A 27,565-nucleotide genomic window follows, 5' to 3' on the forward strand; every position below is an offset into this window, starting at 1 on the left:
AGGACAGGGCAGAGAGGAAGGACAGGCTGTAGCCTCCAGACAGTCAGCCTGAAATCGCCAGCATTGCTCCCAGGCCCCGCCCCTGCACGCTCATGTCCACATGCATGCTCTTCCCCTCACACCTCTCACGTGTACACTCACACATACACACACCCTCACACCTCTCACACATACACTCACATACACACACACTCACATGCGCTCATGCACATGCTTCCATGCACTCACACCCACCTATACACACAAGCACACTCACGTGCTCTCAGGAGCAAGTGTGCACACATACACACACACACACTCATATCACATATGCTCATTTGCACACACACACGCTCACTCTCGTGCACACATACATGCACACTCACACTCATACACACATATGCTCATTTGCACATACACACAAGCACTCCACACACACACACACACACACACACACACACACACACACACGACCTCCTGGACCCGTCCATCTGACTTGTCCTCTTCCTCCTCTTCCCTGGCCCCCCCACTCTCCTCACCCTCCACCATTTTTCTCTAGCGATGCTCCAGGCCCAGAAGGCTGTTAAGGCCTCTATTGTCATGGCTGGGTTCCCAAGGCCTTGGGACACTCACCACAGGCTCATAATAAGACAGACAGACGGGCTATGGGTGGGATGATCTGGGAGGCCATCACCCACCAATGCCTGATTCAGTCCCGTGTTCAGTCCCTACTGCACCCACCACACCCCGGTGGAAAGGGAAATCCCAGAAGACACTGACTGCCGGTCCTGCCGGTGTGGCACGGCCTCGGTCCAGAGCCGGCAGAGCACAGCATCCCCTGCCCTGGCCTTGGGGAGCCCAAGGGGAGCCTACTCTGCAGAGGCCCAGAGAGGGCAGGAGCCTTGCCCAAGGCCAGGCAGCCAGTAAGTGCCAAGAGTAAACGGATGAATCGAGACATGTTGCAATTGAGCAAACAATGACTGCCAGTTCGGCAAAGCTTCCCTCAGCCCCAGGGCTAGGGGCTCCATGACCTCCTCGGTGTCAGCCTGCCCTCCACTGATACGGATCGCGGCGCCTCTAGCCCTGGCTGCTGAGCTGTGTCTATGACCTTTGCTGGGGGCCAGGGGCCTCAGAGACTGGCTGGGCCAAGCCCCTCACCCCTCCCAACAAGGGAAGACACTGGGGCTCAGCTGGGAGCGAACCCGATGACCGGAATCGTACGCCAGTCATGGGTGGGCCGGCCAGCCCTCCCACGGGCCTCCGGGCCCTGGCTGCTCCTGGGCTCAGGAGGAGGGTCCGGTTGGGGAGGTTTCCCCAGAGCCCCAGTGGGGCAGAACGCTGTGATTGTGGGCATGAGCAGTACTATCAGAAGAAAAGTCCAAAAGGCACCTGGGTGCGTCCTCTCCGACACACCCTGGCTGGGAGAACCCGCTCGGTGCCTGGGGAACTCCCCTGGAGGATTCGGCCACGGAGTGGGTGCCGCTGGGCACCGGCCGAGGGAGCTGTCCCACCGGGAGGCCCCCGCGCCAATGCTGTTATGACAGTGACTCACTCCCTGGCAGCAGCACCCTGGGAAAGCCCCGGACGCAAGCCCGGAGGGAGCTCAGGGCATCTCCTCTGTCCCCTGTCAGGCCCAGAGAGGGGAAGGGACTGTCCGACGTTGGCCCTCGGTCCTCTGGCTCCACAGCTGAAGCCGGCACAGATGCCGAGGCTCTAAGGTGAACGTGCCCCCGCAGGACGCACCTGGCCCTGGGATGCACCCTCTGCGGCCCCAGGCAAGCCTACCTTGTCTTGGTTTTTCCCATTCTTGTAGCAAAGGTTCCCAATCAAGCGCACGAGCTGGGACTTGAAGCCCACAGCAGGGTTGGAGACATCCCCATCGCCTCGCATACAAGACGCAGCCGTGAAGACATTTGGGCTCTGCTTCCCGGCCAGGTGAGCCAGCTGCAAGATCTCTGTCAACAAGGGAACGAGATGCCAGTCAGAGACAAGGCCGCAGAGGGACCAGAGACCCCAGCAGATGGGCGGCCCAAGGCCCAAGGAAGGAGGGAAGGTGTGGAGCTCAAGGGGCGCCGTTGTGGCAGGGGCCAGGGTCCTCACCCCAGGGACTGAGGGGAGCTCCTGCGTGAGCCAGCCTAACCTGGGCGGAGCCACGGACTCAGCCCTGGGACATGTCTCAAACAAGAAATGCACCGCACAATGGAAAGGAGCTTGGCCCTGACTGAAAATCCAGCCAGGTTCCAAGGCAATGTAGGAGGATCCCTGGATAAACTTCATACATTTACGGGAAAACATGAGGAAGGACCTCCAATGAGACATAATATAAATGGCACTAAACACAGAGAGATGCTCTGGCTGTCCTCACACGCAGTAGGCCCACATGGCTCTGGCTGTCCTCACACACACAGTAGGCCTACATGGTTCTATCTTGACACACACAGTAGGCAGGAGATTTTTCTGACAATTTTTCTACTCAGAATTTGAGGACCAGGAATTGATAAGCCACTGATCCATTTTGGAGAGCTCAAAAAGCCCATGACAGGCAGGAGCCTAGTTTCCCATTTGCCATGGGCAGTGATCAGGTAACCAGGGACTTACACAGACCGATGTCCACTCACCAACTACTGTCTCGAGGAGCCCAGGGAAGGCTTGTAAGGAGCCCAGTAGTTCACAGTTGGCGGTCATTTCACAAAGGACATGGAGAAGCCTAATTGTGGCCAGGGCTTCCTGCAAAGAAAAGTACACGGGCCTTTCAATCTAAACACCATGATTGTTTCCCATGCTCTCCACCTGATGGCTCACTGTGCCGCCTGGGAAGCTGGTGTTTGCTCTACTTTGAGCAAGAGAAGAGCGCTCTGAGAAGCCATCCATGTTCAACAGACCCAGAGACAATCCCACTCGCAGCAGCAGATGCCTCTCCACCCCACGAGTGCGGGATTAAGTGTCCTCTGCTGCACAGAAAGCTATTATTCAAACACAGGCAGAATAAAGGCCGGCGATTATGGCCATCTTTTGCAAGCTTTCCCAATGTGTAAGGCCCATCGGAAAGCTACAAAAGTCCCGTCCACTGCTGAGGTCGAAGCACTCTGGCTGTGAGAAGGGCATTACTCTTGGGTAAATACATACTTGGGATTACACAGGCAATATTTTGGTTAGTCTGAAAAGACAATCTTACTTGACAACGTAAATTTATCTAGCTACTCAACAATACATCGCTCTGAGACAGGCTCCCGAGCAAAGAAGCCTCGCGCCCCGGCTGGGGTCCTGGGAGCGTGAGGCAGCCCCAGCCAAGAAGCCCGGCCCTGACACTGGCCCCAGGCTGGTGATACAGCACCACCCAAGCTTGTCAGCCATCTCCAACAGCCCCTCTAGATGCCTTCTCATCCCACACCTTGGCTGAGTGGCTAAATACCAGAACAAGTCAATATATGGTTACCATCTTGAAATCCATACCAAAGAGGGGTTGTGTGTGTGTGTGTGTGTGTGTGTGTGTGTGTGTGTGTGTGTGTGTGTGTGTGTGTGTGTGTGCCAACTATACATCTTATGGGTCTCCAACGCAGGAGACAATTAAACAATTTTTAAGACTGTTTTGGGTGTTTTGTGCTTCCGTGTCTCACTGGCTGGGTATGAATTGGGATGAATTGTGTTTGGTGGAACAAGGCAGCCTAGACAAACCCCAATGAAACCCAGGTCTGACTCTCCATAACTGGCACCTTCCAGCCGAGCTCCACTCCACGGGCATGAGGAGAGGCTCTGCCAAGCTGCCAATGCTGGGCTCAGGAGGGAAGACCCTCGTCTCCTCTTTGGCTTTTCTTCTCTCTTTTGGACAGAAGGACCCCCCCACCCGCCAGGGCACCAGCAAGCAGCAGAGGCCAGAGCTGTAGAGCTGCTTGCTTGGATAAAGGCCAAGAGCCAGAGGCTCTGGTCCCCTCCAGAAACACCTGAGTGTTCAGGCTTCACTTTGGGAACGTTCAGTATGAGAGAGAGCCCGAGGGCATGAGATATCAGGTGAGGACTCCAGCGGACAGCAGGGTACTCGCCCCTCAGACACAGAAAGTGGAAGTGGGAAAAGAATGAAGCCAGAAACTAGTCAAAGGAATAAGGAAACCTGCTAGGCCAGGATGTTCAGAACTCCAGCCAGGTTTCCCGGGAGTGCTGTACCCACTTCAGTCACGTTGGGGCTGCTGGAGACCCAAGAGACCGAGACCGCCTCGGCCAGAGAAAGGAAGAGACGCGCCCAAGGTCACACAGCCATCACGTGACACAGCTGAGTGTGGACTGGGGCCCAGGAAGAGGAGACCTTCTGAGGATGGACGGAGGCTCCTCTCTTATGCTCCCTCCCTGCCCCGTGTGTGGCAGCACACACAGATTCTCATGCCTCCAAACATGACCCAAGGAGTACTGTGGCCTCCAGCTTCTGAGCTGTCCTGAATGATTCCAAGTAGGGACAGGAACTAAGCAAGGCCTTAAGTGTGCCTGCTTCTTCCCTTGCCTCCCTTCTTCCTGCTTTCCTTCCCTCTAATCATTTGGGGGAATCATCCCAAGGCAAGGCTAAGACCAGGGCAGCACTCCTCCTGCTGGACACCATGGGCATCTGCGGGCGCTCTCCAGACACAGGCCCTGGCCTCCTGTCGGAACCACCTTTCTTACACAGACCTCCCTCCTCTGCAGTCATTCAAACTCCTTTGTCGTTCTAGGCCACCCACAGCCCGGAAGCTCCTCACTGTCCCTGCAACCTCTTCAGGGCAGGAACAACCTCTGTCTCAGGCCTCACCTCTGCAAATGCCTTCCTCGTGTGATCTTGTCATCTGGGGACAGCTTATCCCTCTGCTAGAGGGCCTACTCTTGTAGGAATTAAAACTGGCACCTAGTAAACGCTCCTTCATTGGTATGATGAATGGATAGATGATGGACGGACAGATGAATGGATGGATGGGTAAACAGATGGCTGGACAGATGGTGGATGGATGGACAGATGAATGGATAGACAGATGGATGGATAGATGGATGGACAGATGAATGGATAGATGATGGGTGGATGGGATAGATGGATGGACAGACAGATGAATGGATAGATGATGGGTGGATGGATGGGTAAACAGATGGCTGGGTAGACGGTGGATGGATGGACAGATGGACAAATGAATAGATAATGAATGGATGGATAGATGGATGGATGAATGGATAGACTGATGGATGGACGGATGAATGGATGGATGGATGTATAGATGGGTAGACAGATGAATGAACAGACAGATGATGGATGGACTGATGGACAGATAGATGGATGGATACAAAGCAGGCAGCTAATAGACAAAGCAAACTGGACATCTTCCCACACAGAGGGAAATGTGAGCTCACAGTGATCACCGAAGGATTACAGCTACGTTCACAGCCTACACAGACTGAAATTGGAAAGGGCCCTCCCAGGTGCCACCCTGTTTGACTGAGAAGATTGGGAGACTCGGCCCCAGGTCACGTCAGCCATGAATAGCAGAGCAGAGACGGGGACTCTGCCCCTCTGGCCCTCCACCAAGGTTCTCATGGTACTCATGAGCCCCATTAGTCAAACTAAGAAAGTAGATGGCAGCCCCCTTCAAAAGAAACTAATTTCATAACAAGAGGTTTTCCTTGATTCTATTTTTTCTGCTTCTTTAAAAAGCTACATTTTTCTTGGTGCCTTTTTTCAATTTTAACATCCCCATCATTTCCCCAGGATCCTCGCCTTCCCCTGCCAAGAGCCCCTGGTTTGAAGGCAGAGGGCCAGGTGCTCAGCTTGTGAGCTGGCTGGCTGAAGTCAGCATGACTCGCGTCGTGAGTGGCCTTCAATGGAGGAAAGCTGTCTGTCTGGGTAGTGGAGTTCCAGGGACAGTGTGGAAAGCCGGGAGGGAGCCTGAGGCGCTCAGACTCCCCACACCAGTGAGTGTGTTGGGGACAGGGGAGGCATGTCTGCTGGTGCTACAGTGGGGACCATCAAGATCATTCATTTATCTCACAAGCACGATGCCAGACACAAGGGAGGGAGTGACAAAATGAGGAACAATTTTACTCAGGGAGAGGGAGTGGGTGAAGGACACGTGGCTTCTAGACAAATATAAATAAGTGCCGTGGAATCTGGGGGGAGAGAGAGAGAGCACCCACCTCCAAGGGAATTGGCCAAGACCTCCCTGAGGATGCGGCAAGGCAGATGTGAGGAAACCTGCTGCTGAAGGAAGACTGGGATGGCTGAGAGGATGAGGGAGGGACAGGGGTCAGAAGGCCGGCATGACAGCTTTGGACACTTTGGAGACCACCTCAGACCAGGCTGAGTCTGCGACCCAGAGAGCAGAAATGACTCAGTGAATGAGGGAAGTGGTGCATTTGTGGGCAATGAGAAGACCTAGCATGAAACATCCCTCTGTGCGAAGGAGGCAGAGGGGCCCCAAGGGAGGGAGCATCTCTGTGAATATTACAGACCCTGGTACAAGGAAGAGCAGAAGGCAGGGAGGAGAGCCCAGGCACTATAACCTAAGGTCGGGGCCCTTCCTTCTGCCCCCGCTGCTTCTCAGCCCCTGCCCTGAAGAGAGTGATCATCTTTAAAACTGGAGGGGGGAAAGAAACAGGAAGGAAGCTGCTTCTGAAACAGGCATTAAGGAAGGAAAAGGAGAAGCCACAGGAAAATGTGGACATTCAGAGGAAGGAGAAACATCTTAATTTCCTCAATATAATCATTTCCAATTGGGGAGGGGATAAAGCCCCTGACGTGATTTGAGGGAAGATCTCAAGTCACCACCAAAAAGGACTTTCTAACGATTGGGATGTCCTCCAAGGGAATGGACTGCTTCCTCAGGCAATGAGTTTCCTGTCACGCAGAAGCTGGAGAGCCCGTTGTAGTGGCTTGGGCACCTGCCCTTGCGGTAGAAGCATCTCAAGTTGTTCCAAGCTGGAGATGTGGTGCTTTAAGATCAGCAGTGGGCCCCATGGCAGAGGGGACCACGGTCAGGAGAATGGGAAAGGGTGGCACAGGGCGGCACCGGGGGACAGCAGCCCAGAAATGAACACAAGTGGGAGGCACCCTGAGCTGGCCTGGGCAACTACCTCCCTCCTGCCCTCCCAGGGGCTGTCTGCACCCTGACCTCATCATCATCATGCCCAATTGAGGCAAGCTTCAGCACAGACTTGCATTTGTCTTGGAAGCCGCTTGCAACCCATTCAGCGTGCCTTAGAAAGGCAGCCAGGTCCTCTCTGGTCAGCGGCTCATCCCCCACGAGCTTGGCTACCATGAGATCGAGCAACGTAACCCTGAAAAACACAAGGGAGAGAAGGAAGACCATAAAGGGTCAGGGAGCTCTGGGCATCAGGGCTGAAGACCCCGGAGAAGGCCCGAGGGTGAAAAGGATAACCCATTCTACAATTTCCCGTCTGAACCAATGAAGCCACAGTGGGCAAATCCAATCACCCGACCAGTGGTGGGAGCAGTCCTGGGCACGAAGGTCGTCTGGGCCTGGAGGCCCAGGGGTTTCTCTCTCTTCCCACCCGCATACTCTCACTGTCTTTCACTTGCCCTTCTGTGTGTACATGTTGTTCCTTCCAGCAGAAAGTCAGCTCTGTGAGGGCAGGGACTACGCTGTGTCGTCCTCGTGTGGCCAGCACCTCCCACAGCACCTCGCACACAGTAGGGGCTGAAATGTACTGAATTTACTAGCACACTAAGAAGAAAATTTCTCCATTTTTAGAAGCATCCACAGAATTAAAATCTTTGATCACAATCAACCTCATTCTTCTTCTGTCTCTCCAGAATAAATCCTCTAAAAAAATAGGGGGATTAAAATCACAGAATTCTGGGGTTGAATCAGGTTCTGCTAATTATTACGGATGTAAACTCTGGTGAGTGACTAACTCTCTCCAGACCTCAGTTTCCTCACTTGTAAAGTAAGAGTCAGACTGGAAGACGCCCCCCTCCAGCTCTGTGGCCTGATGACCCTCGTGAGTCACTGTGTCAGAGGGGATTTCTGGGACCATCTTGTCCAACCAGACCCCTAACAAGTGTTCTACCAAGTGGTCATGCAGTGAAGACAGGGCTGAGCTCAGAGTCTGGGAGCCACACTTCTCATGCCCATGCTGCCCGTGGCTTCTCCAAGGCAAAGCCCCTCCCTGCTACACCTCTGTGGAAGGAGGGCGTGCAGCCAGGGCCCATGTCATCATTTTACCCAGCTGGAAATCGAAAGCCAGAGGAGGGATGTGATTGGCCCATGACCCATTACACAGAGGGGCTCTGAGAAGAATCAGCACCACCCCCAGGTCTCCTGAGCCCCTCTTCCAGGGTTCTTCCCGCTATCATGCAAACAGGTACTCCATTTGCATCATGAGCTATCTGCAGGGAACTACAAAGTACAGAATGAGCACCAGGGTGTCCCTGGTGAGGGGAGGAGCTGGGCAACCAGGCGCCGCCAGAGCAGGAGCTCAAGGGCTCACCCCTCCTGAGTGATGGCGCCAACCTGGACTCAGCCCTCCCCCAACCTCTGCCAGCTGTGGCGAGGCTGTAATGTTAACCAGCTAATTTAAAACCATTACTGACGAGAAACATGTACTTAGAGACCCCGAGCCAGCCCCGAGCTGCACCGCTTTTCAATCGTGTACGCGGGACGCTCTCTGTGGAATGCTAACTCCTCAAAACCACACGGGTTTGGGGGCTCACCTTTCTGGATTGCTCAGCTTGGCATACATGGATTTCACCAGCTCTGGGCTTTTCAGCAGATAGTCTGAAATGATCAGGAACCTGGGAAAAGAGAGCAAAGTTTTGTTACTGGGAATGGTGAAGCACGCAAAGTCCTCAGGCACACAAATGCACGTGGGGTCATTTCTGGGGATCGCGCCTTCACGGTGTAGTTAAAGGTGCACACGCTCTACCCAACAGCCAACTGGCCTGTTCCATAGCGCCCTTCCCACTGTCAGGCCTTTGCCGTACTGTTTCTGCCCAGGGAGAAGGTCCTTCCAGCCCATCTCTGAGCACTGAGGTTCTCTCCAGGCCATGTCAAATCCTCCACCTTTCCCAGAACAAGACCCCACCCTGTCCTCCATCCTCCTGATCCTTGGCCCAGAGCCCCACCCTGAGAGTGCCTACTGTGCACAAAGCTTAGGGCTGGGCCCTGTGAGATGGAGCTGAGATGAGGTCCAGCCCCGGCCTTCATGGCACTTACATCTAGCAGGAAGGTGGGGCCCCACACATTACAAGAGGTCTAAGGAGAAAGGCTGGAACCCTTTGGAGGGATCTCAGTGGGATCCTTGAAGAAGCTGGAATCTGAGGAAGGAGAAGGCAGGCATCCAGGCCCAGGGCAGATGCTGAGCCAAGGCATGACCAGGTAATAATGGCAGAACAGCTCACTTAATTTGACCCCAGGGGATGAGAAGGGCAGAGACATGAGATATGCCAAAAGTGGCAGGTAGAGATGGCCTTGAATGCAGGCAGAACATTCAGATCTCAACTTGGCAAACCATAGAACCACTGAAGATTTCTGGACAAAGAACGCCACGCCAGTGAGTAGGCAGGATGGAACAGAATAGGCAGAGCAGCTGCTGCGATGATCCAGGCGGATCTGGACGAGGTCCAACCCTAGGCTGGAAGCAGCAGGAAGAGAAGAGGGTGGGTGCTAGGTCTGCATCCCAAAAACCAAAAGGGGGGGGAGAATTATACATATATATATGTAATATATGTATGTATGTATGCATATAGCAGCTCTTTTTGAGGTGGCAAAGAATTGGAAATTGAGGGGATGCCCATCCATTGGGGAATGGCTAAACAAGCTGTGGTATATGATTGTGATGGAATCTTATTGTGCTGCAAGAAATGACAAGCAGGAGTAAGTCTCTCTCACCCTCCCTTATTGACCTCTGAAAGCCCAGAAAATATCACCCCAGGAAAAATCCTGGAACAGCTGAAGCAGCAGAAAGACAAGGTGCAGCAGTCCTGTAGCCCAAGAAGCTTGGGGGATTAATGGGAAAGGCCCCTCTTGCTCTGGGGGGAGGGGGAGCAGTCAGAACAGGAAGTGTCCCAGAAAGCTAGAGGAAAGCCCCACCTCAGCATGCCAGGGGGAGATCCTGAACTCCAGGTAGTAGAGCAGGCAAGCCCCAACACCAGGACCCCCGAGTGCCTCAGTACAGGCTGGGGAACCAGTGGAAACTGGCTTGGAAAACCACCAGGTGCCACGGCGTTCTCCAGCAGCCAAGTCTCCCAGTGCCTCAGCAAAACTATGGGAAGCACAATTCCAAGAGGGAAAGCTCCAGGTGGAGAAACATCCTGCAGCAAGGCCCAGGTGAGCAACAGCCAAAGAAAGGAGTGAAAGGCACCTCCAGGGGCCAGACTCCCCACCCCTACCCCTAGAGCTCCAGTGTCACTGATTCCAGTCCAACACCAGGCAAGCTGCCAGAACCCTACAGCCTCCAACTGCCAACACCTGAGGTCCCAGCACACAAAGCCAGTGAGCAGGCCCCAGGCTCCCAGCACAAGAAGCTTGGGTCAGTGTTCCCTGCTCCCCCCCAGCAGGAAAGCTCAATTTTTTTTTTAAAGATCATGAAATAAGCAAATACCATGAGCAAAAAGAAATGTACAATGACCATAGATTCTTATTAGGGGGACAGGGAAGATCAAGGCAGATATTCTGAAGAGTACAACATTGTCAACAAACCCACATCTGAAACCTCAAAAGGGAATATGAACTGGTCTGAAACCCAAAAAGCCTTCTTGGAAGAGCTCAAGAAGGATTTTAAAAGTCAAATAAGAAAGGTAGAAGAAAAATTGGGAAAAGAAATGAGAGGTGTGTAAGAGAGAGTCAATGGCTTAGAAAAAGAAGGACGAAAATTAACTGTAGAAAACAAGTCCTTAAAAAATACAGTTGGCCAACTGGAAAAAAAAAAGTACACTGAAGAAAACAACTCCTTAAAAAGCAGAATTGGCCAAACAGAAAAGGAGACACAAAAACTCAAAAAAAGTAAATGGGCCAAATGGAAAAGCAGGTACAAAATCTAATAGAAGAAAACAATTCATTAAAAATTAGAATTGGGCAAATGGAAGCTAATGACTCTGAGAGAGTGAGAATCGGTCAAACAGAAACAAAAGAATGAAAAAACAGATGAAAATGTAAAATACCTCACTGATAAAACAACTGACCTGGAAAATAGATCCAGGAGAGACAATTCAAAAATTATTGGTCTACCTGAAAATCATGATGAAAAAAAGAGCCTGGACAGTATCTTTCAGGAAATCATCAAGGAAAACCCACCCTGAGGTCCTAGAACCAGAGGGTAAAATAGCCATAGAAAGAATCCACCTCCTAAAAGAGATCTCCAATTGAAAATGCCAAGGAATATTGTAGCCAAATTCCAAAATTACCAGGTCAAAGAGAAAATACTGCAAGCAGCCAGACAGAAACAATTTAAATATCATGGAACCACAGTCAGGATTAAGCAGGACCTTGCCGCTTCTACATTAAAAGACGATAGGGTGTGGAATACAATATTCCATAAGACAAAGAAGCTTGGATTACAACCAAAGATCAACTACCCAGTGAAAATGAGCATTATCTTTCAGGGGAGGAGATGGACATTCAATGAAATAAGGGACTTCCAAACCTTCCTGATGAAAAGACCAGAGGCTCACCAGAAAATCTGATCTTCAAATACAAGACTCAAGAGAGACATAAACAGGTAAACGGGACAGAATAAAACAACGTTATTAATAAGGGCAAACTGTTTATATCCTAACAAGGGAAGATGACACTTGTAATTCTTGAGAAATGTATTGTTATTACACCATTTGAAAGGGGTATACATAGACAGAGAGGGTGGAGATAAGTTGATTTTGATGTAATGATAAAAAAATCTAATTAAGTGGGTTAAATGGATCCAAGTAAGTGGATTAATCTGATCTAATTAAGAGACTGTACTGGGAGAAAAGAAGGAGAAGGCAGACAAGAGTAAATTACATCACAGAAAAAGGCACAAAAACCTATTACAGTAGAGGGAAAGAAGTAAGGGAGATGAGCATTGTTTGAACCTTACTCTCATCAGATTTGGCTCAAGGAGGGAATAACATTAATCAGTTAGGTATAGAAATCTGACTTGCCCTATAGGTAGTAGGAGGGAAAAGGGGAAAGAAAAGGCAGGGGTGATAGAAGGGATGGAAGGAGTAGTAAGGGGAAAGGGAAAGAAAAGGGGAAAGGCTAATAAAAGGGAGGAGGCACTGAGGGAGGCGGTGGTCAAAAGCAAAACACCAGTGAGGAGGGAAAAGGAGAAAGGAGAAAGAAAAGCATAAGGGGAGGGGAAAGGATGGAGAAAAAGAAAAAGATAGTAATCATAACTGTGAATGTGAATGGGATGAACTTTCCTATAAAATGGAAGCAGATAGCAGAATGGATTAAAATCCATAATCCTACAATATGGTTTTTACAAGAATCACATTTGAAACAGAGGGTAAAGGTAAAAGGAAGGGGTAGCAATCCTGATTTCAGACAAAGCAAAAGCAAAAACTCACCTTATTAAAAGAGATAAGGAAGGAAACTACATCATGCTAAAAGGCACCATAGACGATGAAGTAATATCATTACTAAACATATATGCACCAAGTGGTATGGCATCCAAATTCTTAGAGGAGAAGTTCAGGGAGTTATAGGAAGAAATATACAGCTAAACTATACTACTGGGGGACCTCAACCTCCCCATCTCAGAACTAGATAAATCTAACCACAAAATAAAAAAGAAAGACGTTAAGCAGGTGAACAGAATTTTAGAAAAGTTAGATATGGCAGACCTCTGGAAAAAACTGAATGGGGATAGAAAAGAATATACTTTTTTTCTTGGTGTTACATGGCACACACACAAAAACTGACCATGTACTAGGGCATAAAAACTTCATAATCCAATGCAGAAAGGCAGAAATATTAAATGCATCCTTTTCAGATCATGATGCAATAAAAATTATATGTAATAAAGGGCCATGGAAGATAGACTAAAAATTAATTGGAAACTAAATAATCTAATTCTAAAGAATGAATGGATCAAACAACAAAACATAGAAAAACCAATAATTTCATTCAAGAGAATAACAATAATGAGACAACATACCAAAAGTTATGGGATGCTGCAAAAGCAGTTCTTAGAGGAAGCTTTATATCTCTAAATTACGTGAATAAAATAGAGAAAGAGGAGATCAATGAATTGGGCATTTTAAAAAAAAAACTAGAAAAAGAACAAATTAAAAATCCTCAATTAAATACCAAATTAGAAATACTGAAAACCAAAGAAGAGATTAATAAAACTGAAATTAAGAAAATCATTGAACTAATAAATAAAACCAAGAGCTGGTTTTATGGAAAAAAACAATAAAATAGATAAACTTTTGGTTAATTTAATTTAAAAAAAAAAGAAAGAAGAAAACCAAAACACCAGTATCAAAAATGAAAAGGATGAATCCCCCACCAATGAAGAGGAAATTAAAACAATAATTAGGAACTACTTAGCCCAACTGTATGCCAGTAAATTTGACAATTGTTAGTGAAATGGATGAATATTTACAAAAATATAAATTGCCCAGATTAACAGAAGAGGAAGTAAAACACTTAAATAACCCTATTTCAGAAAAAAGAAATTGAACAAGCCATTGATGAACTCCCTAGGGAAAAATCTCCAGGACCAGATGGATTTACAAGTGCACTCTATCAAACGTTTAAAGAACAATTAATTCCAATACTATGTAGACCGGTAAAATAGGCGAAGAAAGAGTCTTACCAAACTCTTTTTATGATACAAATATGGTACTGATACCTAAACCAGGAAGAGTCAAAACAGAGAAAATTATAGACCAATTTCCCTAATGAACATAGATGCAAAATTTTAAATAAAATATTAGCAAAAAAAAAAAAGAAAGAAAGAAATGACAAGCAGGATAATTTCAGAAAAACCTGGAAAGACTCATATAAACTGATACAGAACCAGGCAAATGTTGTACACAGTTACAGCAACATTGTGGCAATGATCCACTGTGAATGACTTAGCTCTTCTCAGTGATACAATGATCCAAGATAATCCCAAAGCGCTCATGATGAGGCCAACTACCTGCCTCCAGAAAAAGAACTGATATTGACTGAGTACAGACTGAGGCAGGCCATTTTCCACTTTTTTTCTTCTATTCGAGTCTTCTTTTATAAAATGACTAATATGGAAATGTTTTACATAACTGCACATGTATCACCTGTATCTGATTGTTTCCCATTTCAGGGAGGTGAGAGGGGAGGAAGAGAGGGATATAGAATTTGGAACTCAGAACTTTGAATAAAAACATTTAAAAATTAAACAGTAGAGAGAGAGAAGAGAGAGAGAGAGAGAGAGAGAGAGAGAGAGAGAGAGAGAGAGAGAGAGAGAGAATGGGGACAAATGAATGCCCAGGAGTCTGGGAGAAGTGAAGAGGAGGAGGGAGCTCATGGTGGAAGGCAGCAACACACACACACACACACACACACACATACCCACACACACAGTCTCACACATACATTCACACACTCTCACACACTCACTCTCACACTCAGATACATACACTGTCTTACACACTTATTCACATACACTCTCACAACTCACATTCACACACACTCTCAGTCTCATAACACAACTCACACACACTCACAACTCACACACATTCACACACACACACTCTCACATACATACACATACACACACACACACACACACACACACACACACACACACTCTCTCACACTCAGAGCAATTGCTTAGCATGTGACAGGCCTGGGAAGCATCATCTCTCAGAGCGCACTTCCTGCATTCTGCCCTGCCACCTCCTCTGCCTTGCTAGCCAGCAATGTCCTTAAGGCCAGGGGCTGTGTCTATGGCAGAGCTGGGAGGCCTTTCCAAGCCCCTCCATGCTGGGACTTCCCCATTTACCCTGGGTACATATCTTGTTTATAAATGGATGTTTGCATATGGACTCCTTCATGAAGACTGTGAGAGCTCCACACACATCCTATTGTGGGCTTGGCAAATAGTAGGTGCTTACTAAATGTTCACTGACTGACCAAGTAATGTCCTGAAAATTAGCTCATGGCCCAGGAGCAGCCTGAGAGCCAGGAACATCTGGATCTGAGTTCTGCTTTGTGACCCTGGGCAAGTCACAACACTTTCCCAGGTCCCAGGCAACTCTCTAAGACCTTATGTTCCAGATGGGTGGCAATCAGTTTTAAGGGAAGGTGCTCCCCACACCAGTGAAAGCACAAATCTCCACCACCTTTCCCCATGACCCCCAAATCAGAGGGTAAGACCTTTTTTTAAAAGGATCTGGAGAGGACCTTGTGGCACTGATGCCTACATGCATCAAGGTGGCTTAAAAATCAGAATTCTTCAGTGACGCATGACAAACATATACCAAGCTCCTACTACGTACCACGCAATGGGAACACGAAGCTGGGAGAGAAAGTACCTACATACATACATAGAGAGCAAGCGATGTTTGTGCAGGAAGTTGAAGAGAAGCTGCACGTGTTCCATGTAGGGGAGCGCCCCAGCATCCGGAAGACACAGGGAAAAGGCCCTTGTGGGCAGCGCCAGTGTGAATCCTGCAGAAAGTGAGGACTTTCCTTCTCAGACACCTTCATGACCCACACCAGTGGCTTCAACTCGTTCTTCTTCATTAGGAGAGAAATGATTATTAATAAGCAATGATTTGGGGAGATCCAGAGTCTCCCTTTTTTCAAGGCTCAGCCTCCAAAGGACAGGAGGGATGATGGCAGATAGCATTAACATTCTCCTAACTCTAGGGATGGCGGGATTGCTACCCCACCCAGCCCTTCAAAGAATTTAATTTAAGGTGAAACTCCTGGTCCACGGAAACCTGGGTGGGGGATAGAGATCCTTTGTCTAGATTTCCCAGAGGCTGGAGGTGATTTGGAAGTCAATGACTCGATCAAAATTATGTCCCCCCCAGCCCCTCATTAGAATAGGTCTACCTCTCATTCCAGTATTCTTCTCATTAATTATTAACTAATCAGAGCTGATTGTCACCCACTCTTCCAAGGGCATATAAACCATCAGCGGGAGTTCATTCAAAAGTGTCAATAACCCAATCTATTAGTAATATGCTAGCATAATTAATAAAACGATTAATTACCCAGAAGCTATGCCTCTCGAACTTTCTAAACTTTACAGGAGGGAAGGCTGGAGGCAGAGTGATTAGTGCAGCATTTAGCGTCTCCAGAGATGATGGCTACTGCCTCCCACCAGAGCCCTCTCCTACCCTGCCCCATCCCCCGGGGGCTGGCCTCATTGGACCACAAGGCTTTTTGTGGCAGGACTGGGGGTCCCACAGGCTTAGCATAACTCACCAAGAAGGCACCCCCAACACCGGCTGAACTGCCGTGACCTTCCCACAGAGAGGGCACCTTGGACCCCTGGAGCCGTAAAGATCAGCTTCTTCCTGTCTTTCTCTCCCAAAGCTGCCCACCCACCCCAATTCCACTTGGCCTCTCCCTGGTGCTTCTCCTTCCCCTGGGCTCCTCCCCCTCGCACAATCTCTGCCCAATCAACTCCACAAACGTTTGCATACTGGCTATTTGGCACAGAGCCCTGAGCCAGGCTCCAGGGAAACAAGGTACTTCCACAAGGCACAATCAGGGGGATGAGACACAAACATACAGGGTTTGTAAGAGGGAAGTGGTTAGAGATGAGAAGTCAGGAGGGAAGGCTTCCAGAGAAGGCACGAGAGGCGAGACGGCATGCCATCTGGATCCAAGTCCTTGACGGACGTCATCTGGGAGAGGACTCGGATTTGCTCTGCAGAGCTTGAGAGGGCAGACTCAGGGACGATGGGAGAGGGGGAGACGCAGAGGGGCACGTGCAGGCTCCATCTTTCATGAACCCCCCAGGCTTGTCCCAGAGTCTGCAGCCTGGAAGGCGGTGAGGACTCAGAGGTACCATCAAGAACTGGCCCTTGACCAAGGATGCAGACCTGTGCAGGGTTCCTCAGACCCAGCTGGAAAATCTCTAGGCAGGAAATCCCATGGTCAAATTCCATTTGGTTTTTGTGGGGGGGTTTTAAATCCTAATTTCGATTTTTCCAATTCTAATTTAATTTTTTAAATTATTTTTCTCCGTTTAACTGCACCCTAACCACTTAAAAAAAAAAAAGGAAAGGGAATGCTTGTAACAAATATGAATAGTCAAGCACAAGAAACTGCCATGCTGGCCTTGTCCACAAATGCACGTTTCCCTCTGCCCCCTGAGCGAGCCGCGGCTCCAGGTCAGCAGGTGCACAACACATTCTGTGTGTCTACCCGAATCCCAGCTGGGCACGGCACTGCCCACGGCTCTTCCATCTTGGAAGGTGGTCTTGGCAATGTTGTTACTGGGTGAATTGTCTCCTGCTTCTGTCCGTGTCTTCCCTGATCTCTCTGAATCCAGACTCTTCAATGCTTCTCACAGCACATCGACCATAATCAGCTTACCCAGCTCCCAAAGGACGGGCACCCTCAGTCTCCAATTCTTTGCCACCACAAAAAGAGCTATTATCATTATTTTTGCACATATGCATCCTTTTCCTCTTTCTTTGATCTCTTCAGGGTATAGGCCTAGCAATAGGACAAAAGGTATGACCAGTTTAGTGACTTTGGGGGCACAGTTCCAAACTGCTTTCCAGAATGACTGGATCTGGCTGCAGCTCCACCAACCACGTACTAGTGTGCCTGTTTTCCTACAACCCTTCCAGCATTTGTCATTTTCCTCTTTTTTGTCAATTAAGCCAATCTGATGGGGGTGAGGTGGGATATCACAGTTGTTCTTTAATTATTAGTGTTTTAAAGCATTTTTGCACACAGCTGAAGGTAGCTTAGACATCTTCTTCCGAAAACTGTTCCTGTCTTTCAGCCATCCTGGGATCATTCGCTTGGGGACAGTGGGTCCCCACTCTACTCCAGCCCATCGTCCTTTCCATCTTCTAACCCCTCTCCAGGCTGCCTTGCAGCACACGCTGGGATCCGGGCTGTTCGGCCCCCTTTCTAGAGAGCTAGAGCAGAAGCCAGGGTGTGCCTCAGCACAATGTCTGGCACACAGAAGGTGCTTAATGAGCGCTTGGGGCTTGACAGTGCCCTGAGCTCCCCTTTCTCCTCACCTCAGAGCCCCTCCTCCTTTCCTCCTATCTTTGATGACAAGGTGGCCCTGGGTGCCAAGCCCTCTGGAGCCCCCATCCTCCGGCTTCTCGCTCCCAACTCTTCAGCCTCTGTTAACGGCTGCCTACAGTCTCCACAGTGACAGTTAACAGGGGCCAACCTTCCCGTGCCGGCACTAGCTACATGCGTTACAATTAGCATCATCTCACTTGGTCTGTAAGGACCCTGGGAGGGAAGCACTATTATTGTCCCCATTTTACAGAAGAAGAGACTGAGACAGACCAAGTCCTAGTCTTGCCCAGCCTTTCAAAAACTTTTAAGAGACTGTTATGCCCTCAAGCTAGCCTCTACCCTCCCTTCCTCAGGCCAAATGCCAGCAGCTGCTGTCCCCACCCACCTCCTTCTCAGCCAGTGGTGGTCGGTCTTGACTCCACATTTACCAAATCTGCTGCACTAGTCAGAGGTTGGTGGCTGACAACACCCAACTCAAAATCGCCTCTTCCACGAAGTCCTCCTCCTTCCCTCCAGGTAAGAATGGCCCTTCTTTCCAAGACTTCACTCAGCACCCATTTCAGTCAGTACAATGAATGTTTATTAAGCACTGCAAGTGTCCAAAAAGAAAAAGTACTGAGCCAGGAGGCAAGAGGAAGAAGGCACCTGCCCTGCCCGCTTGTAATCTACCGGCCAGCTCAGGGCAAGAGACAGGAGCAGTGTCCTCACCAGGGCTGGGGGAGGGCCTGGCATGTGGCCTGCATATTCTCTCCCCTGGCTCCCTACAGCCCCACCTTCCAGTTCTTAAAGTGCCCTGGGCTCCTCTCCTGAGGTCCCCCAGGGCCCTCTGGACATGTCCTCAATGTTCCTGAAGCCCATGAGCTGCTTCAAGGTGAGAAGGACATTGGCCAATCCTGTAAGCCAGGGATGCGTGCCAAACCTCACTGGCCAATACCTCCCGGAGTCTACAATGTCCCCACGTGAAAGCCCCAAAGGGACCAACTGATCCTTGACATTCAACCTTTTCTGAAAAGAAGGAAAAAGCAGGGAAACCCAACCAAGCCCTGGCCTCTCGGGGTGCGTGGTCGGCTTGTCCATACACAGGGAGGCACTTTCTAAGCACCTTCTCTCTGGGCCAGGTCCATATTTTGTTAACACCAAGGAAATGCTCTCTGGGTGGGAGGGAAACGCAGACCAGTTAGCCCTAACCCTAACCCTAATTCCGCACCTCAACAAGTCTCGCCTTCCTGGGAAGAAATGAATATTCAGCAGACCCAAGGAAGGGGCCCTGCTGGCAGGCCTTCCTCCTCCCCATCCTCTCCTTCCACAAGCCACCAAAGCTTCTCAGAAGCGGACCCTGGGTGAAAAGGGAGGCAGCCAGAGGTCGCAGAACAGAGACCGAGGGTGCCCGGGCCTTGACTCCCTCACCAGAGTCGGTGCTGGGGCCCAGGCCTCTGGCCATGGGATGGGAAGGGCCCTGCTGGACCATCCCCAGGCCTGACCTGGCATGGCGGCTCTGCTGGCAAGCCCTTCTCACATCTGGAAATAAAGTAATAGCCAACTCAATGAGCCCCACCTCCACCCTCGGCCTTCTGTTTATGCTGCAAGAGACCCAAATTAAAGACTGCACTTCTCACTTGTGGGGGAGAGTGTTGGGTTACCCAACGTGGAGACTCTGAATCTGCCATTTGGAAATGATCTGTGCCCCAAACAAATTGACCACAAAATAGAAAACATGCCCATGGATAGATCATGAGCAAAATCAAGGAAAAATGACTATTAAATGAAAAACAACTGCCATTTCGTCATCCCCCGCACTTCTGGAAAACCCACCCGAAAAGTAAGTGCAACTCCCCTCCCTCTTCCAGCCAGAAGCCCTGACGTTGGACCCTCTGTCTTCTAGAGCGAGTCATGAACGGAGGAAGAGTCTGGACAGAGGGGACCCAAGAGGCATCAAGGAAGGGAAGATGGGGCTCCCCACATGGGCTGGCTGTCATTGCCCTCGGGCACAGCTGGCCAGAGGCCCCGACATCAGACCCTGAGCCTTCTAGAGCGAGTCATGAATGGAGGAAAGGTCTGGACAGAGGGGACCTAGGAGGCAGCAAGGAGAGGGAGACGGGGCTCCCCACATGGGCTGGCTGGCATTGCCCTCATGCACAGCCTGCTGGAGGCTCTCAATGCAACAGGCGGCTGCCCACTTCTGCAGATCTGAGGGCCTGTGCTCAGGCCCTAAGTCACAGGCTCTACAACTGGAAAGTCCAACCTCATCCAGGCACAAAGTAGAAGAGTCAGGATTCAAAATGACCTCACAAAACACCCAAGTTCAACAGTTCCAGAATGTCTCCTGCGGGACAGCGTATGGCCAGGTGCCAGGGCAGAGTATGGCTGGGCACTGGGGCTGCGTACGGCCGGGTACCAGGGTAGCCTACGGCCCAGCTCCTGCCTTTAGGGAGCCTCCTTACCCACAGCTACCGTGACAGACCAGGTGAAGGTAGGAGAACGCGAGACAATGGAAGCCGTGTCTCCAGGCAGCTGTGGCCCGTCCCCACAGCGTCCAGAGCCCATCTGGCCATCTCAGGCTGGACAGAGAAGCCCCCTGCTGGGGCTGGGCCCTGCAGAGGCCGACAGAACAGCAATGGGCGCCAGCAGAGCCTCATCTGGACCAGGGGCTGGCGGTCACCCCACTGGCCAGAAGGGTGGGCGTGCAGGTGCACATGGGGAAACTGAGGCTAGGAGGAGGGCCCAGGCCGCTGGACTCCAAGTCCAGCCCACTTTCCGCTTGACCCCTGAACCAATCAGAAACCATTCTCAAAGACATAATAATCCAGTTAGAAAAGCAGCTGACATTTACACAGCGCTCTAATGCCGGCAAAGAAGGCAGCCTCACCACAGCCCATTTTGCAGATGGGAAACTGAGGCCCAGAGAAAGAAAAGCGACATGCTGGTAGGTTCTTTCCATTGTCTCCCAGGGAGCACACAAACCACAAGACCAAGGGGGAGGGAGAGAGCAAGGCAGGCTTCCCAGAGGTGGTGGCCACTGAGCTGGGCCTCCAAGGGAAAGGACATGAACAGCAGATATGGAGGTGGGAGCGTCAGGGTCAGGGGAGGGCAGTGTGGGACCAGCCCTATGTGAGAAACCTGCACCTGGCTTCCACCTCCAAGAGACTGACACCCTGAGGGAGGAGGCAGAGGTCTAGCAGACTGCTGGCCTGCTGCCTCTATGGCTGGTTCACCCGCCCCTAACCGAGTGGGTAGATTATCCTGACACCTCTGCTCAGAATGACCCATGCCTCTGTGCCCCATGACCCAAGGCCTGGGTGGTGCCAGGCTTTGGAGCCCCAGGACACAATGACAGGGGTGAACTGTCCTCGGCTGGCCTGTGCCCCAGGAGGGGCCACACTAGGCACAGAGACCCCCTTCTCCCAGCCCTCTCTGATGCTGGCCCTGAAGCCTGGAGGCACTGCCCCACTCCATTCCTCTCTCTCCATGCCCCGGGCCAAGAAGAGGCCCAGCCCATAAAAGCATTTCCTCTGGGGTGAACCAGGCCCGGGGCCACGGGTGACAAGAAAGGACTAAGACCCCCACCCACCCCCAATGGTCTGCTTGGGTTTGTGCAACATCCCAGCTGGCCGGGCATAAACTCTACTTGGTAAACTGAACCAGTGATGGCGCTGCCGTCCTTTACGACCTCAGAGGGGTGTCCCACTGGGGAAACCCCCTCTTCTGTGGGCTGGGGGCCAGGGAGGGGGTTCTTTGGTGCTGACCCGTCATCTGGACAGCAGAGGAAACTACCTGCTCTGTCAGGGAGGCAGAGAAAGGTGACATGAGGCTGGGATGGAGGCAGACAGGTCATCTGCTGAAGACATAAAAAGCCGCAGAGAGCGGCAGCTACAACGACACCGTGTTATGTCCAGGCCCATGAGCCAGAGGCCCAGTGCCCTGGTCAGACACTGAGCAGCTAGACCACCTCAGAGATGCCCCTTCATTGAGCCCGGGGCTCCTCCTCCATGAATGAGAGGTGGGCCGGATGGGCTGCTGGGGTGCCTGGCAGCGTCAGGCCACCAAAGTGTCAGACTGGGCAGGGTCAGAGAGGGATGCTGCATCTCCACAAGCGGAATGGACTGCCTTTGGAAGCAGTGAGCTGCCCACCCCCAGAGGTCATCAGGCAGCCATGGTCCCTCGTCACAAACATCAGAGCGGTCTAGGCTCGGTCGCAGGTTAGGCTAAGGGGCCCCCAGATCCCTCTCCTCAAGGCTCCGGGGCCCAGCAAGCCGACGGCCCTGGTGCGGTGATACCTACGCCCACTCGCACTCTGGCTGCTTCTGGTGGGCCTCCACAACTCTCAGAGCTACGCTCAGGTTCTGGGTGTGCAGGTCCTTCAGCCGCTCGGCGCTCAGGCATGTGAACAGGATCATGGAGGCATAGGCGACAACCTTCTCGTCCGGATGGCGGAGGCAGTACCTGGGAGGACACAGGGGACGCCGTGAGCCTGGCTGTGCCGCGCCGTTCCCTTCATTCTAGCACATGAGGGAGGAGATCTTAAAAAGACCACCAGAATGTACAGGGAGCCTCCTACTGGGCTCCTGGGTCTTGAGAGCTGTGAGCCAGGACTGGGACCCAGGTCTGCCCAGCCCCAACTCAGGACCTTTCCTCCATGTGGCCACGAGGGCCTGACATTCCGAGGACGTGCTGACCATCCCACGAGGGGCCGGGCTGTGGGGCCACAAGTCTGGAGGCTGGGGGAGGGAGTGAGCAGAGTCCTTGCCAATGCAGTGCTGGGTCCTGGGCAGGGGCACAGCCTGACCAAGAGACGCTCGGCTGGGGCTGCCCATCACCCATCTTGCCCGGGAAAATGGCCACTGTCAACCGAGCCTTTCTTCACCAAAAGATCAGGGCCATAGGTGGGGGGGGTGTCACGTTTCTGACCCAGACCTGGCTTGTGCAGAGCCGCATCCAGGCCGTCACTGAGGTGAGGCGCTTGTCGGCCTCTCGATGACGCCATTTGAGAGAAGTGGCCCGTCATGGGGGGTGACCCACATTCAGACTGATACAACCCACAACCCCCAAACAACATACTCACAAGAAGAGATCCGGGAAGGCGTCCCTCCACACGACCTGCTGCGAAGCCTCATTCCCGGCTGCAATGTTTCCCAGGAACTGCAGGCCACAGCGAAAAGCTGACGAGACATGGGACAGACCATGAGAGAACGCCAAGGGAAGATGGTGGGTCTGCTGGTTTGAATCCCCCTGGGGCGACCATGGCAAGTGAATGCTTGTCAGGCTCACCCACGGAGCCAGGGACAGACCTCCCCCTACCCCCACGTCATCCTCCCCCTCCTCCCGTCCCCCATGTCATTCTCCCCCTCCCCCCCCTCCCTCCCTCTCTCTCTCCCCCTCCTCCCCCCTCCCTCCCCATTGCCCCTCACATCATCCTCCCCTCCTCCTGCCCCCCATGTCATCCTTCCCCTCCTCTTGCCCCCCCATATCATCTTCCCCTCTTCCTCCTGTCTTCATCCTCATTCCAATCCTCCTCCTCCTCAAGGGCTCTTTCTACAAGGGACCTTCTGATGAGTTGTAGACAATAAGAAGGCTCATACCACTCCTTTAGCAAAGCTAACTTCCTAAAACACACAGTTAATAGCTCATTGGACACCACCTTGAAAAGCCAAAGGCTGTCATCCTGCAAGGCCATTTAAAGCTGGTCTGAAAGTGCTAGGATTCTCCCCGCTCCAGGCCCTCCCATCCTGCCCCTCCCTCCTCACACCAGGCCCCCAGTTCTTCCTTGGGGGACCAAGGAGAGCCAGTCTGATTTCTCCCCCACAACACAAAGGACCTGAGGCAGGTCCCTCCACGGCTCCTCTTAGGGAATGCTCTCGGGTGCCCGGCCCCTTGCCCACTGCTGTCCTGACTACCCTACCTGGTCCCTCCTCAAACGTGGCCAGCCTCCCAGTGTGCTCTGACCAGTGGGCCTGCTGACCCAGCCTCTCTCTGCGCAGGCCAAGCTGGCCTCCTTGATCTTGGTTGCCCACACCCTTTGGAGGGAGGACTGACCTTAACATACAACTAGACAGGCACAAACCGCGGGGGCTGTTACTGATATTTGCCACTGCCCTCCCCTCCCTGACACACCACACGGCAGCACAGTGAGGGACACACAGCATGTTGTAGTGGGGGGAAGCTGTGAACTGATCGCCTGGTGAAAGCAGCAAGCTTGGAACCATACAAACGTCAGAATGATAAAGTAGACCAGGGGTGCTGGGAGATGACAAGGCCAAGGGGAGGCTGGGACAAAGAGCTTCGGCAGCCTCAGGGAGTGAGCCTGAGGTCGTGAGGGCCCCCCATCCCCCCCCCAACATTCCCTGGGGGGTCCTGAGGGGGCCCTCCAAGGGAAGAGCTCTACAATGAAAACGGGAGCCCGCTGGACTTTTGGTTTAAGACAAACTTTTCTGTCTAAGGTTTTCATGACTGGCATCCACAGCCATGGCTCAGCCTCTCTGGACATCCACCACCATGGGCATGTTGAATGTCAAACACAGGTCAAAGGCTTCCCTCCAATGGGGTCCCCTGGGGCCTCCACATTAGGGGCAGCACTGTTTTGGCCAACGCCTCTCTGAGCGGGCTGGCGCTACCTGGAAGAAGCAGCTCAGGTACCCACCTGTCAGCCGATCAACAAGCGTTTCTGAGGTGATTACTGTATGCAAGGTGCTGAGCTAACCACAGAGGACACAATACAAGTGCACTCACACACACCCTGGCAGAGGCCCATGGCCAATGTGATACAATCAGACCCCCGGCTTCATCGGGTGTGTGCTCCGTGCAAGAGGCAAGCACCCACTTGCTGCTGTGTTAAGCCAGGCCCTGCCCCCAAGGAGTTTCCAATCTAATGGGGGAGACAAGCAGCAAGCAGGATAAACAGGAACTACTGACCAGAGGGAAGGCCTGGAGTGAAGGCGCTGGGGGCGGCATCTGGCAGAAGATGGATTTCAGTAGTCAGAGGGGGAAGGAGAGCGTCTGGGCACGGGAGACAGCCGGGGACAAGGGAGGGTCTTGTTTGCACAGCTGCCAGAAGGCCAGGATCACTAGATGAAAGGGACGTATTGGGGAACGGGGTATAAGAAGACTGCAAAGGGAGGAGGGGTCTAAGTTATGAGGGGTGGTGAACGCTTAAAGTGGGTTGTATTTCACCCTGGAAGTGATAGGGAACACTGGAGTTTACGGAGGAGACAGAGTGCCATGTTTGGACTTAAGCTTCAGAAAAATCCCTTTGGTGGCTGAATGAAGGATGGACCGAAGGGGGAGACTCAGGCAAGCAGATCATCGTCCAGGTGTGAGGAGATGAGGGTCTGCACCATGCTGGGAGAGGAGGGGACACATCTGAGAGATGCTGTAGAGGTGAAATCAACAGGCCTTGGCGCCATGTTGGATATGAGACATAGTTAGGAGACCAAGATGACGCCTCAGGTGGGAGCCTGAGAGATGGGGGAGGTGCCCCAATGGTAACGGGAGGTGGAGAGGTGGGGGGGAAGGAGAATGAGTTCCATTTTGGACACGCTGAGTTTAAGCTGTCTAGGAAACATCCAGTTGGAAATATTCAAAAGGCAGATGAGGCTAGAGGTCAGCAAAGACACAGGGCAAGATGGGCAGATTTGAGAATCATCAGTACAGAGATGGTCATTAAATCCATGGGAGCTGATGAGATCACTCAGTAAAGCAGCTGAGGGGAAGAAGAGCAGAGGGTCCAGGTAGACCCCTGGGGACACCTCTGGTTAGAGAGTGTGACCTGGAGGAGGCTCCAGCAAAGGAGATGGAGAAGGAGCGGTCAGAGAGGGATGGGGAGAACCAGGAAAGGGGGAGGGGGTGTCCCAAAAACCTAGGAGGAGGGGTGTCCCAAAATCCTAGGGAGAAGAGAACATCCAGGAGGAGAGAGTGACCAACAGTGTCCAAGGCTGCAGACACATCGAGGAGAACGAGGCCTGAGGAAAGGCCACTGGGTCTGGCCAGTAAAAGCCCAGTACTAAGCCTGGAGAGGGCAGTGATGGCAGAAGAGGTCAGAAGCTAGATTTTAGATGGTTAAGATGAAAATGAGAGGACAGAGTGTTTTGAAGGAGTTTCACTTGGCAGCTAGAGAGTAGACAATGGTTGGGGAGGACGCAAGGACCACCCAGGGGCCGTTTTTGAGGTGGCATGTTTCTGGGCAGAAGGGAAGAACCCAGACTGAAGATGAGACAGGGTGGGGGACAATCTGGGGGAGTGTATGCTGAGGGCTCCGCGTGCCTTGGCCAGAGAAGGCCTCATGCTTGGGCCCACGGGCATGAGAGCGAAGCCGGGAGCTTACAGCTTCCCAGGAGGCACGTCATTTGTACAAAGAAAAGCACATGAGAGACACTGGCACAAAGCAAAGACACGAAGGCCTCAGTTTCCTCTTCTATCCAATGAAGGGCCTGGGCTACAGGCCATCCCAGCTCCAGCCCGACTGACCCTCTGATGCTGATGCCCCACTGGCCCATGCCTCAGGCCTCCACCAAGGGCTTAGCTAACCTCCCTACCCTTGGGGATGGGCAGCATCTTGGCTGGCCAGGCTGGTCTGGCTGGAGCCCCAGGGCTGAGCAGAGGAGCTCACCTATGATGAGGCCTGGCACTCAAGTTTCCCTCCTTTTCCTCCCTTCCAAGAACCTGCCCACCCCCACCCCCACTATCAGAACGACTGCCAGTGAGTAGACAGCTTGTCCCACCATCTCTGGGAAACAGGAGCACAAATGTATCTGGTAGGTTCTGTTATGTGCTCTCCACCTGGATGGTAAACTGGGCAGCAAACAGAGAACGTGGAGGAGGCCCGAGCCCCCACCATGGGTGTCTGTCCACCGCAGGCCCACTGCTCCCTCCTCCCCCCCTCCGTCTCTGCTTTTGGTGGCGGCCTAAGTGGTCATTTTTTCATTTAAAGCTAATATCGAGGAATGTCAACGGTTTGGTTTCTTCTTTGAATAATTTTTTTTCCATGCTCTCTCTGGACCCTCCCCTTGGCCCTTTAACATTTTCAAATGGAAAGAATATACTTATATATAACTGCCTATTTATGGATACCCACATATGACAATTTGCTCAAAGACTTCGGAACAAATGGAGGACATGTTTAATAGGAACCGCCAAAAATAACCTGATTCAGCACAAGGCCCCTGGGAGCCAAATATATATATATATATATATATATGGCTCAAAGACAACGATTGTGGTCCCTGTGCTGCAGAGGGGCCGAGGGAAGCTCTGTGTGGTGGACGCGCCGGGCCTCCTGCCACGGGGCCCAACCATAAGGAGCAAAAGCACATTCACTGCCTTACTCAGCAAGCCCTTGCTGGGCACAGCATGCACTCACGGCAGCTCGAAGCTGGGGGTGGCCTGAAAAACCATCTGTTTTACAGATGAGGAAACCGAGGCCCAGAGCGGTGACTGGAGCT

The 27,565-nt window shown here is 51.7% G+C and overlaps 1 protein-coding gene across 2 annotated transcripts in view; it reads right to left on the reverse strand.

Moving 5' to 3' along the window:
• The window catches only part of ATXN10 (ataxin 10), a 100,999-nt gene that overhangs the window by 47,571 nt on the left and 25,863 nt on the right, over positions 1-27,565 (reverse strand). For both annotated transcript variants that reach the window (XM_020977422.2, XM_020977420.2), the window contains exons 4-9: positions 23,194-23,290; positions 22,413-22,574; positions 8,657-8,737; positions 7,095-7,260; positions 2,598-2,706; positions 1,765-1,934 (exon numbers count right to left, since the gene is read on the reverse strand). In XM_020977422.2, coding sequence (XP_020833081.1) covers positions 1,765-1,934; positions 2,598-2,706; positions 7,095-7,260; positions 8,657-8,737; positions 22,413-22,574; positions 23,194-23,290 — 785 coding nt within the window. The remainder of the gene's footprint in view (positions 1-1,764; positions 1,935-2,597; positions 2,707-7,094; positions 7,261-8,656; positions 8,738-22,412; positions 22,575-23,193; positions 23,291-27,565) is intronic.

The sequence above is a fragment of the Phascolarctos cinereus genome, unplaced genomic scaffold (assembly GCF_003287225.1).
Source record: "Phascolarctos cinereus isolate Bilbo 61053 unplaced genomic scaffold, phaCin_HiC Scaffold_1;HRSCAF=81, whole genome shotgun sequence".
Classification (NCBI taxonomy): domain Eukaryota; kingdom Metazoa; phylum Chordata; class Mammalia; order Diprotodontia; family Phascolarctidae; genus Phascolarctos; species Phascolarctos cinereus.